At 41.0% G+C, this 13116-nt stretch overlaps 1 protein-coding gene across 3 annotated transcripts in view; it reads right to left on the bottom strand.

The window, feature by feature from the left end:
• The window catches only part of Man2a1 (mannosidase alpha class 2A member 1), a 169329-nt gene that overhangs the window by 89352 nt on the left and 66861 nt on the right, over positions 1 to 13116 (bottom strand). For all 3 annotated transcript variants that reach the window (XM_006991850.4, XM_042259707.2, XM_076549759.1), the window contains 3 exons: positions 10879 to 11065; positions 6524 to 6701; positions 1392 to 1594 (listed from right to left, as the gene is read on the bottom strand). In XM_006991850.4, the coding sequence (XP_006991912.1) occupies positions 1392 to 1594; positions 6524 to 6701; positions 10879 to 11065 (568 nt within the window). The remainder of the gene's footprint in view (positions 1 to 1391; positions 1595 to 6523; positions 6702 to 10878; positions 11066 to 13116) is intronic.

Here is a 13116-nt window from a genome sequence, read left to right as displayed (position 1 = left end):
AGTGGCTTGGAGCACAAGCCGCTCTTCCAAGAGGACCTGGGTTCGGCTCCCAGTTCCCAGCACCCACAAGGCAGCTCATAACCACCTGTAACTCCAGTTCCAGGGGATCTGATACCTTTTTCTGGCTTCCACAGGCATCAGGCACACACATGATGCACATATATACATAAAATGTGTAAAACACACATATGGATAAAAAAAAATCTTTTTTTTAAAGACCATCATGAAAATAAATTTCTCAACTGGGTCACAGGTGAAGGGAAAGAAAGACGTAGGCACCTCAGGGAAGTTCACTTCACAGAGGGTCTGCCTATGGTTTCTCAGAAAGCCCTTTCCTAATGGGATCATATGTGGCTAGAGGCAGGTAGATGAAATGTAGACTCCAGCTCTCAGGCACACTGGCCACATTTCCAGCGCTCAAATGTAACAGCTCTCACCGTGGCCATCACAGAAAGCAGAGCTCTCTGCCAGTGATGAACAGCTCCACCTGACCATGTTGTCTTGTGCTCTTCCCTGCTGGCATTACCACAGAGCCAGTTGACTTATTCAGTCATTTGCTTGTCCTATCAATTCTCCTCCCTTTCAAATTTTGTTCTTCTAAACAGAGAAACCATATCCACAGAAAGGTACTTAAAATGCATCAGAACTGACATGGAGCCTCTGAAGTTCTCCCACACAGAAAATGCACTCGTTTTAGAGCGTGCACTCAGAGGCCCACTTGCAGCTGCTGAGAAGTCCTATGCACCTATTTGACTCTAAAAGTTCAGCCTGCTACCTGCCTGCAGATCACATGGTCGTACCACCTACTATCAACACAGAAGCAATACAGGAAAATTAATTAGAAAAATACAGGATACGAATCGAAGAAAACACAATCTAATAAATTGTTTTTTCCCTTAGAACAAAAAGTGTGATAATTTGATTACACTACAGAGACATATTCTGGCTGTATTAAAACTTTGTAATTACATTAAATATACAGCACCACATAAAGGATGTATGCAAAACTCTATTAAAATGCTGCAGTTGTTAGCATTCAGACCCGCCCCTGGCCCGCCCAGTGCCCTGACAAAGTCATCTTACGTCTTTAAGAGAAAGCCCCTCCCCCTTCTACCTCTCTTCCTTTCTCTCTGGCCATGAGTTCCTGTGCACCACCTCCCTTCCTTTTCTTTCCTTTTCTTTTTCTTCTTCTCCTCTCCTCAGACCCTGCTCATTTTTTCTTTCTTCCCCCCTTCCTTCCTCCCTTAATAAAACCTTCCGCATGAGTGCCGTGTCTGCACGATGGGAGTGACTTTCCGCCGCGGCTCCACCCGCCAAGGCCTCTCCCCAGCCATTTTACAAAAATGGCGAGGTAAAAGAATAAACAGACGGAGTTTTTCAAGGTCTAGTACCTTAAACGCGATTCCACGATTCGATCCATTCGTTTGTAGAAAGGTCTGGATGTGAAGTAGCCGCTCCAATAATGATCATCCCGGTCAGCGTAGGTGAAGAAGTCTCCACTCACGACAGGGAACAGGGACTGGCCACCCTTCTTCTCCTTTGCCCCTGCTTTTTCCAGTGCATCAAAATAATCAGACAAAGTTCCAAACTGAATCTAGGAAATAAAGTTTAAAAGAGTACACTCGTGAGTGAAACGTGGGGGTGGATGGTGTCACTGACCCGGGTACACTCGTGAGTGAAACATGGGGGTGGAGGATGCCGCTGACTCCTCCTCTGACTTGCATCACAGCCCACATTTAACTAAGAGAAAACGTGCCTACCTAAGCAGTTTAAAGAACGACTTAGATCTACAAGTCTATCGACTCCAAAACCTACAAAGGCTCCAAGTGTTGAAGAATTCGAAGAGGAGTTCAGGTGAACTACTCTTAGACAGGACAGCAGTAAAAATCTGAAAAGTGCAAAATGCTCTAGAAATCTGAAAACATTTTTAGCCACAAGGCATCTCACATACCATACTTCTCCTGACCTCTATTCCTGTGAGAGAATGGAGAGGCTTTCAGAACAACAGGTCATTCACAAAGTGGACCGCCCCTGAACTGAGCGGAAGTAAGCAGCGGGAATGATAAGACCTGAGAGGCTGGTACCAAAGACCCACCAAGGCTGAAGAAACAGACTGAGACCGGACAAGAACACTGGAAGATACAGCACATGGGGAGGGCTAGGTATCCACCACACTCCACAGGGGTCCTTGTCCACTCACTGCATGAGACACGAAGACCTAGCAGAGGACCCACAAAAAGGACGATTGAAAGACCTCAGCAGCTAGTCAAGGAAAAAAAAAAAAAAAAAAACGTGAGAAACAATGAAAATGAGGAAGAGCAGGAAGAGGGTCTCGATCTGATGAAGGGGTTCCAACAAACTCGACATCAAGCAGCTAACATCCTCACACAACTGAAGTCAACAAACAAATTTATTACAAGGCTACTAGATGGAACGTTAAACACAAAGCCCAATGGCATTTTATACATAGAATATACCAAATTCATGATTTCAAAAAGTTGACTGCATTCATCCAGAACCACAGACGCAATACAATTCTAACACGAGATCAAAGTTTTGGGCAGGTCTTTTGTTTGTTTTGCAGAAATTAAAAGGTTTACCTAGACATATATAAAACTACAAAAGACTATGCCCTGTGTATCCTCATAGGCTCTCAATCTGTGAGTCACAATCCCTTTTGGGGCTGAATGACCCTTCTACAGGGGTCACCTAGGACCATCAGAAAACACAGATATTTACATTAGATTCATAACAGTACCAAAATTACAGCTATGAAGTAGCAACAAAATAATTTTATGGTTGAGGGGCACCACGACATGAGGAACTGTACTAAAGGGTCACAGCATTAGGAGGTTGAGAACCACTGTCCTAGGCAAAACTCTATCTTGATCCCGTTCACTGCACTCTATCCCAGAGATGACTGAGGATCTAACTCTGAAACGCACTAAGTTTAAGCTGGAGGAATAAGGCAGTGTACAATACAGATAGCTGTGTGCCCATGTTTGTTGCAGTACCATTTACAACAGCCAGGTTATGGATTCTGCCTAGATGTCTATCACTGGATGAATGGAAAAGGTTATGTGGCACATACACACAATGGATTATTACTCAGCCATGAAAAAGGAGGAGGAGGAAGAGGAGGATCAGCATCATCAACAACCATCCTGGACACAGTCAAATGGGTGGACCTAGAGATCATCCTGATAAATGAAATCACTCAGACTCAGAAAGTCAGAAAAACAACTATAACGTTTTCTCTCCTGTGTGGACTCTGAAAGGAAAAAAAAAAAATGGAACTAGAAAGGGGGGTGGCAAAGAGTAGAAAGAGACGTTCATGAGCAAGAAGCAGGGATTAGTATGGATAACATGAACACAATACCCGACATATAGGTATGAAAACACCACAGAGGAATCGATTATACAGTGCAATAGACATACACTAAAAGAACAGAAGACATGACAGCAGCTGACTTGTGTCCAGGGAAAGGAAAACTAGACAACCAGGTCCATTACTATGGCTTGGCTCTGGAGTTCCCCAAAGGTTCAGCATGAGCACGGGGTTATTTGGTGGCACAGTAGCAGGCGGCGGACTCTTAGGACCTATGTAGAGGAAGCAGCTCACGGGGTGTGCTCTTCAAGGCAGAACTGGGACCCTCAGCATCCCTCTACTATGCCCTCCAACCACGATGTGTAGTTGCCTCACAAGGCCAGAAACAAGAGACAAGGAACCAAGACGTCTGAAACTGTGAGCCATGAGAAATCCTCCCCATGTGTAAGATGTTTCTCTTTGGCATCTGCCACACAGACAAAACGCCTAACACATCTATTAGAAGGGTGCAAATAGGAGGTGGGGTGCGGAGAGATGGCTCCTTGGTTAGAACGCTGGCTGCCCTTCTCGAGGACCTGGGTTCAGTTCCCAGCACAGACATGGCAGCTCACAACCTTCTGTCACTCCAGTTCCAGGGGATCCGACACCCTCTCCTGGCCTCCTGGAGCACTTCATTCATGTAGTACACAGACATACATGCAACATCCATACACATAAAATAAAAACAATTTTCAAAAGAATAAAAATGCTAGAAAGGCCAATTCTGGTAACACCAAGTCTCATCAACATGACTGCTTGAACATGAGCTGAACAAGGACAAGAAGACACACAAAGTGGGTGGGGAAAGACCCTACACAAAGAACAACAGGCAGTTGAGAAATGCTGAGAGGAGTCAAACAGTCTTCCAATAACTATACCAAATGGGCCGCACTGGAAACATATATACAAGTAACATTATACAGACCGAGCAGGTTACACCTAAGGAGATATATGTATACATAAACATACATTTATATACCAACAACTAATTTTCAAAAGGGGTCATGAATCTGAAAAAGCAAGGATAAGTATATGGGAGGGTCTGAAGGGAGAAAAAGGAAGGAGGAATGATGTAATTATAATCTCGAAAAATAAAAGAGGTAACTTTTTCAAAAGGAATGAAGAGGGCGGTTGAGACTCAAACATCATCTAAAAGAGAACAGGCAGAACCTTGTGATTCCCGTCCTCAGAAACTCAAGAACAAGGGATGGGAGTGAGAACTCAGGGTGTTTCCGCAGCAGCTGGTGCTAGGTGGGAGGAGCCCCGAGAAGCTGCTTTTGGGTGTGAGTCCTAAGCTTGATGATGGGTGATGCTTACAAAGGAGTCTTTTAAGCTTAAAAAAAAATTCTCTGCATACTTAGAGTTTATACAGTTTTCTGTATGTGATATTTCATTAAATTATTCTTAAACTTGTTTTAATGAGCATACCAGAAAAGGGAAAATAATAAAATTATGACCTAATTCGTTAGGGTCAAGTAGGAAACTAGACTAGAAATCGTTCCCAAATAAGATACATTTAGAGGGCTGGGGAGATGCTCAGTGGATAAAGAAAGCGCTTGCCACAGAGCATGAGGACCTGAGTCCAGATCGCCAGCACGCACTTAAGAAAGCCATACACAGTAGTATGCACCTATATACCAGCGCTAGGGAGGTAAGACAGGTCGATCACTGGAGCTCACTGGTCAGGCAGTTGCCATATACATAAATTCCGGATTAAGTGAGAGACTCTGCCTCAAATAATAAGGTGAGGAGTGATCAGGGAAGGTACTCAATGTGAACCTCTTGTCTCCACACTCATGCATACAGAATAAACAAACAAGCAAATAAAAATAAAAATGATGCACTTAAAAGTAAGATATCTTCACACACCCTTCTCTGATTATGTACAGCCTCACTTTTGAGGATACAGACTTACTTAAATACATTTCCTTTGTTCAACGTCATACCCTTGCAAAAATAATTGTAAATATTTGGTATAATTTTTTTTTTAATTTGTTTGAGGGCTGGAGAGCTGGCTCTGTGGTTAAGAGCACTAGCTGCTCTTCTAGAGGATCCAGGTTCAATTCCCAGTACTCACATGGCAACTCACGACTCTTTATAACTCCACTTCCAGCAGACCTGACACCCTCCCATAGACATACATGCAGGCCAAACACTAATGCACATTTTAAAAAATTCATTTACGTGGTATTATAGAAATTTACTTAATTCTTGCCACATAAACTATGATCGATTATGAATTTTTAAAACTCTCTACATAGAGACAGCACTTCCTCCCACAGATCTACTGTGCTGTGGGTGGATATATGACTATAACAAACACATTGAACTTTCTTACATATGGTTTCTAAGATGCATATGAAACAAGACTTTGCTGACCACATGCAGTATCTGCTCAAATTGAAACTTATCTTAAGTAAAGACTAAGAAAATTCCAGCCTTATCCAGATTCATGTTACTAAATAATTTCTAATTTCTGGTATGATAATAAAACTATGATTACAGCTTTAAACAGAATTCTTATCATTTAGAAATAACACTCCAAAAATGTTATGGATGAAACATGGCACCTGAGATTTGCTCCCAAAGGATGCCGGAGGACACATTGGAAACAAGAGTGGCCGTGAGTTGATGAGTGTTGGGGCTGAACTATAGCATTGAAGAGAAAGCAGCTACCTCTGCTCTTTCCAGAATATTTTAAATTTTCCACAAGTTAAAAAAAAAAAAACAGTAAAAATCATGATTATTTTGAAGATCCTCTCACTTAGGAAAAATGCAAGTGTATTCTCTGAACACAAGATACTTGTAAAACTCATGACAGCTCACTCCTAACAGCCGATCACGTCACTAAATCACAGGATGCGACTGCCATGCTATAAATAAAGCGGACATCCCCAAAGAGACCGTGACTTAGTAGGCGCACATTTTTTTTAAATCACATAAAAGTAGCCGCTCTCTAACGGCCCAAGCACTAAACGTCCTCACGTGGGGAGCAAGGATGACTTCTGGAAACAGAATCACGGGATATGGTAAATTTGTATTTGTGGGTAAGGGCAAGTTCCAGGGATGTAGGACAGAGATCCTGGATGTCATGCTGGGGCCTCCTTTAAGGATGGAGGTTCCACTCCAAAGACATCATCCAGACCCCCTCATTACCTTCACTTTAAGCTGGGGCTGAGAATTCATGTAACTGAATAGCTGCTCATAATTTCTATACTGCAGATCCCACTCTGTGTATTCACTGTACCGGAAGTCGTCGCCCAGGGGAGCCAGGAGGACTTTAGTTCGGAAAAGTTTGGACTTTTTCCGGTACTGATCTAGCAGCATTTGAGCCCTGTGAAAGAAAAGGGGGAAAATGTGAAAAATAATACCAGGAAAAAGCTGACACTGTAGCTCAATAAAAAGGCAACTTAGGAATTCAAACGTGTATTATATGAAAAAACATCACTGATTTTAAAAAAAAATTAGATAAAGTGAGATTTATAAGACAGACTTCCCCCATCACTTAGTGTCTATTTTAAATGGCCACAAATTCTTATTGTAGGGAAACCACACAGTTTTCCAATAGGTGTTCCTTTGAGAAATCACAGCGAACCAAGATACTGGCATCATCCTGGAATCATGCCTCTTCCTTGCCACAGCATTAGACACCAGACAGCCCGCAGTCTCGTATAGGAAGACATCAGGTTTCCCAACTATATATCAGTACTGAGCTTTGCTCTACTTTAATATTCCACTCTCAAACTTAATAAAAAAAAATCTAATAGTCTGGTAAAACAGAAGAAAGCAAACTTTGAAGGCGATTAAAAGGTGTAAATCATAACTCATAATGGTTTATGAATTTTATGTTTTCTTTTATAAAGGGTCACCCACTCCCTGCACACCTGTCCTCAATCTCCCATCCCTGTCGGCTGTCCTTTTGATCAAGAGCTCATGCTCGGCAGCTGAATTAGCCATTCTGGTTTCTACCCTCTGGGGCTTCGAACCATGACTCCCAAGGCCAGCCAAACACGACATGCTGATGTCAGCAGCTTTCACACTTCAGATTCAGTATTCTGGAGACACACCTTTGGGGGGTGCTGAGTTGGGGCACCATTGAGAAAACAGGACGATAGGCTCATGAAATGAAATGAAATGAAATAAGCACATGACCCCAGAGTCATTCAGTGTGCAGAAAGTCAAAGCTCAGGAAACTAGTGTTTAAATGATAAGCATGATTTTTTTTTTTGCCGAGTATTCCAATTTTCACTTCAAAGATTATCCAAAAGTAAATTCCAATTCCCAATATAAAACTTATGAAGGTACCTCAAAGAACATCAATAAGAAGTAACTTATGAAAAATAACATTTAATTAAACTTAGAATCCCATATGGACTTTCTGAAATTTATAGTCTCTGAAACTGCTTTGCAAATAAAATTTTAGCAATAATTTAGTAGCTTGATAAATAAAATACATCCATAGTGATCACATATAATATATATTCTTAGTTTTCTGAGATTAGCATTTGGTGAGATATTTAATCTTTGTTACCAAGTCCGTAACATTTCACATTCCCTAAAGATACTTTTAGATTTTTACTTATAAATTCAAATGCACATGAACAATGATATTAACCACATATAAACAGAACTTCCTCTCTAGAAAAAAGAAATAAAAAGAAAATATAATAATAGATAAAACATGTACTATGGATGAGCACCCAACCTACATTACTGAGGCAGCCATAATTAAAAAAAAAGGGGGGGGGTTGACTGATAGATGAAACAAAGCTTAAATATGCATGGCTTATAACAGAGAGAAAAGACAGTATGAACATTGGCATGCCTTTACCTTTGACATCCTTCAGAACCTGTGAGCCCAGTTGAGAAGAACCAGCTACCACTTTATCCCTCACAGCATGTAGCAGACACTCAAGAGATGGATGGATGACTGAACAACTAGCTGGCCAGCACCACATTTGAAGGCATGTAGCTACTATTCGCTCGTGACTTACTCCATGCTAACAAATGTCAACTATTTCCATAACTCTAAGATTATTTGATATTCAATGAAAACAGGCAATCTAAAATACAATGATAGGTCAAAAATTAAATTGGTGGATGCTATTTCCTCTTTTGCAAATTGGAGGAAGGCAATGAACCAAAACTACTAAAAGATGGCACCTGTCTATTACAATTAAGTCTAGTTTTCTTTAGCTAATTGACTAGGGGGAAAGATGTCACGAAGCTAACTGGCATGCCTATATTTGATTTCTTCTTATGACCAAGTTTAAAAAAAAAAAAAAAAAAAAGACGGTATGTGGATATTAAGTAGCCAGCAGAGTTCACATTCAGAAAGTTTTTAAAACTCTACACAAGTATTACATAGATCATTCTCCCACGTCCCCTGAGGAGCCTGGAAGTAACTTGAGAATCACTGGAACTCAGAAGTAGGTATATTTTTGAGGGACAATCTGTGAAAGGTTACACAGCAATATAATTACACAAAATGTGTTTGGTCCCTAATAATACACCTCCTCCAACAGGCACCTTCAGCGGCACCAAGAGACCAAAGGGGACCTCCCCAACTGAAATATCTGGCTAGCCTGAGACACTGTGAGCACCTGTACATACAACCACTTGCTACATGGACAGGTCGGCATTACTCATCACCAGTCTTCTTCTCTTTTCACTACAGCCTCTGGTAAGCACTGTTGGGGAATATTATTTTAAGGTGTGTTACTTTTGTTCATGTTGCATTTGTTTAACTCTGTGAAGCTGTGTTCCTGTGCCTGTCTAAAACACCTGATGGTCTAATAAAGAGCTGAATGGCCAATAGTGAGGCAGGAGAAAGGATGGGCAGGGCTGGCAGGCAGAAAGAATGAATAGAAGGAGAAATCTTGGAAAGAAGTAGCCATAGAAGGAGGAGGACATCAGGGGCCAGCCACCCGGCTACACTGCAAGCAACTGCGTAAGAAACAAAGAAAGGCATACAAAAATAGAGAAAGGTAAAAGGTAGATGGGATAATTTAAAGTGAAGGAAAGCTGGCTAGAATCAAGCCAAGCTAAGAATGAGACTCCATGTGTGATTTCTTTGGGAGCTGGGTGGTGGCCCCCCAAAAGAAAAAAACAGCTAACAACAAAATACAGCACGAGCTCATTCTCAAAGGCCTGACCAACCTCTCCTAGAGGTACCCTAGACCTGGTCAGTATCACAACCACTGTGAAGTGAGAATCTGACAAAACAGAGCTTTGCAGACTCAAGAAGGCTGCCCCAGGCCCGTTCCAATGATGTCTGCTCACACTGGCATATGTCCCTTATGACAAGGACTCCATCAAGGTAAAATGACCCAGTATCACTTTCTTCCTCCCAAATATTTTCAAAATATTCTTTCAATTTTTGAAATTAAAATATATTATTTCCCCCTTCATTTTCCTCCCTCTAACCTTTCCCATACAACCTCCCCCTTGCTCTCTCTTAAATTCATGGCTTCTATTTCTTTAATGGTTGATGTGTGTGTGTGTGTGTGTGTGTGTGTGTGTGTGTGTGTGTGTGTGCATGAGTGATCTGTGTGTGTTTATCCTAAATATATAGAAAACCCTGTAACTGCCACCTTACTAAACTACACATTTTTAAAAGTAATTTTCAAATACATAGATATGCTACTACATAAATTCTATTTATGAGATTAAGCACATATAAACAGCACTCCCACCTGGTGTATGTACTACCATATCAGTTTACTTAAAGTTACTCAACTATTCCCATGTAACCTCCCCCTAGCTCTCTCTCAAATTCATAACCTCTATTTCTGATACATATATATGTACATATATAAGAAATATATACACATATTACACACCTCTCATTTTAAGCATGAGAACTGAACTTTATAAGGCGCAAAGTGAGAAACTAGAGGTAACTTGAAATGAGAAGTTTCCTTCACTGGTACATTGTTTTCTGAAGAATTGGTCCATCCTTGTGACTTTTATTCACAAGTTATTTAAATATAAATCATTCTAATTAAAGTCTTCTATAAGTCAAAAACATCAGAAAGATGCAAAGATGTGTATTCATCCGAGCTGTGCATAGTCACCATTACTGAAATTGTTATTAAGGTAAGAGATAATTATACTCTTCATGTGCTCCACTTCAATAAATGTGTTTCTGCAGTTGCACTGCTTTTCTTACCAATTTGTACAATGGGGACCAAAAGTCTTATTATCAACAGAAGTATATGAAATCAATCAAACACAGTAGAAAGCTTTTATAATGAGTATGAAGGAGATGGTAATAACAGCATATTATAGGTTAGCCATTGTATATTGATCTACCACCGTTCACTTGCCATTAAATTATAACACCTAAAGGTATGGTCAAGGTGCTGCCATTTCGAAGTTGCTTTAGATCTGGTTTGAATGAACAACTTTGAGTGAGGATAATGTTGGCTGCCAACACCCACTTATTCGATCCTTCAACAACTCAGTAGCCATAGTGTTCTTCGTGTCTTACAAAACACGTATTTTTATACCTGCTTTGCACATTTCCAGGAGATATTGCTTCTGGTGGGACTCCCCAGGGACAACCATATCTGCCTCCAGGAAGCCGTTTAAAATCAAACTGGCAGCATATTTTAGGGTCAGGTCCACAAGTGTGAGGGATATCATAGCTGTAGAAGGGCATCATGTGGCACAAAATGTCTGTGACAGATCCAAGATCTAAAATAAAAAGTCAACATAGTTCTGTTCACCAAATTGTTTCTCCCCAGAACTGTTCAAATGCCATTACTTTATACAAATCTAGGTAACGCAAGCTGTGCCCTCAATCAGTAGTCATTTTTATACCCCAGAAGCATTTCACAGCCACAGCTGAAGGAAGATCTGTAGCTCACCCTCATTCACCTCTTCTATCTACTAGAACTGAAATAGAAAAGTCCCTGATGAACCAGCAACTGCTGATATGGAGGATACAACCTGAGCAAAAGTCAAAGTTACAGCTGGCTCATGCAAAATCATGACCTTGTCTACCCCGGGCTGCCAGCTTCTGCTACATCTGTTCCTAGGGACACAATTGTGACAGCTACATCAGCCAGAGAGGCTAGGTGAGAAAAAAAGTAAGAAGAGAGCTCAAGAAACAAAGAAGAAAGGGTGGGCGAGGAGGAGGGAGCCCTGGACAAAGGCCAGCTCCCTACAGCAGGAGAGATACAGAACACTGCAAAGTTCATGGAGTGTCTCCTGCTGGTCCCCAGGAATGAGTCAGTGGCATTTTCCATCACAAAAGGTACACAGGAAAGGGGAATTTCCAATTCAAAAATCAAAGCAAACCAAAAGAGTATGGAAATTTAAGGAGAGCTACTGATAAGAGGATAGTGCTTTAGAGACCTCGATGTCAGCATGAGACTACTGCCCTGAACAGTCAGAAGCAGACCTCCAGGTGGACTAGAGGTTTGTGAGTATGATGCTATGCTTTAACAGCCCTCTCCTTTTATGTATGTGTGTGTTTCCAGCTTCTACAATGGGTATTGTTTCTTTAATAAAGACAAAGCAATCAACACATTTTTAACAATGAAAATAACTGCTTTATTAAGAATAAAACACACATACAAGCTCCACATAATTTGAAGACATTTTTCAAGAAGCCACATTCCCAAGCCTATCAGAGAAGTCCTAACCAGTTTTAACCACTTCCTTGGCAACATTTTAAACTATCCAAAACCCTGTGTTTCTGTGCTATGCTCTGCAAGTGTCAGTGAACTACACCCCCAAGTGTGACACTAAGGACAATGGTCACTGATGCTTGATACAGCCTGTCACAAGTCCCAAAAGTGGTGGTAATAATCTCCAACATTCTTCCTTTGATCAAGACATGGACCATGTACCTTTCCTAACACCCACCAATCAGCAGCTTCTTTTACATAGTCAATATTCTGCATCTGGTTTTGTCTATAATGTACTAATCAAAATATAATTTCCTTATATACAGGATAGTTTCTATATTCTGTACTAGCTGTCATAAGCATATAAAACTACTCAATAATTTCTTGCCAACTTATAATTCTAAGCAACTTGAAACATGCCAATTATTTAAGCAAAGCTTCTTCAAATTAATTCTTTGTTTTTCAGATTAAGATGTATGGTGTCACACCATACATAATATAACACCCTGCAAATTCTGGGCCTCCCTGCATGGTGAGTTTTTCCAGAAAGAAAGATAGATAGATAGATTGATGGATGGATGGATGGGTGGACGGACGGACGAACAGACGGACGATAGCTAACATGACTAATTATGTTCCTTGAAGCACAGGAACACATATGGAGAAGTTTTTTTTCTAGATGTAGAAACAACTTCTTTTCCTAAACACTTGTGCACAGACTACTCGGGAACCAAGAGTGAGGTAGTCAGTGGCCTCCTCACAACCTCTCAGCAACAATATCTCAGCATGTAAGTCGGACTGAGCCACAATGTACTGGGGCAGAAACTCCAACTTCAGGAACTACACATGACCAAGTTCAAACTTCCCCAAATGTCTCCTCGAAGCTAAGCTTCCATTTCTTTAACACACACACACACACACACACACACACACACACACACACACACACAGAAAGATTAAAAATAACCCGGTGGGAGGTGATGATGCACACTTTTGCTGTGGATATCTGTATGCTGTGAATGTGTTGTTCTGATTGGTTAATAAATAAAGTGTTGATTGGTCAGTAGCCAGGCAGGAAGTATAGGCAGGACAAAGAGAGAGGAGAATTCTGGG

The sequence above is a fragment of the Peromyscus maniculatus genome, chromosome 13, assembly GCF_049852395.1.
Source record: "Peromyscus maniculatus bairdii isolate BWxNUB_F1_BW_parent chromosome 13, HU_Pman_BW_mat_3.1, whole genome shotgun sequence".
NCBI lineage: Eukaryota > Metazoa > Chordata > Mammalia > Rodentia > Cricetidae > Peromyscus > Peromyscus maniculatus.
The sequence above is the reverse complement of the archived record's forward strand: the minus strand, read 5'-3'. Positions and strand labels throughout refer to the sequence as shown.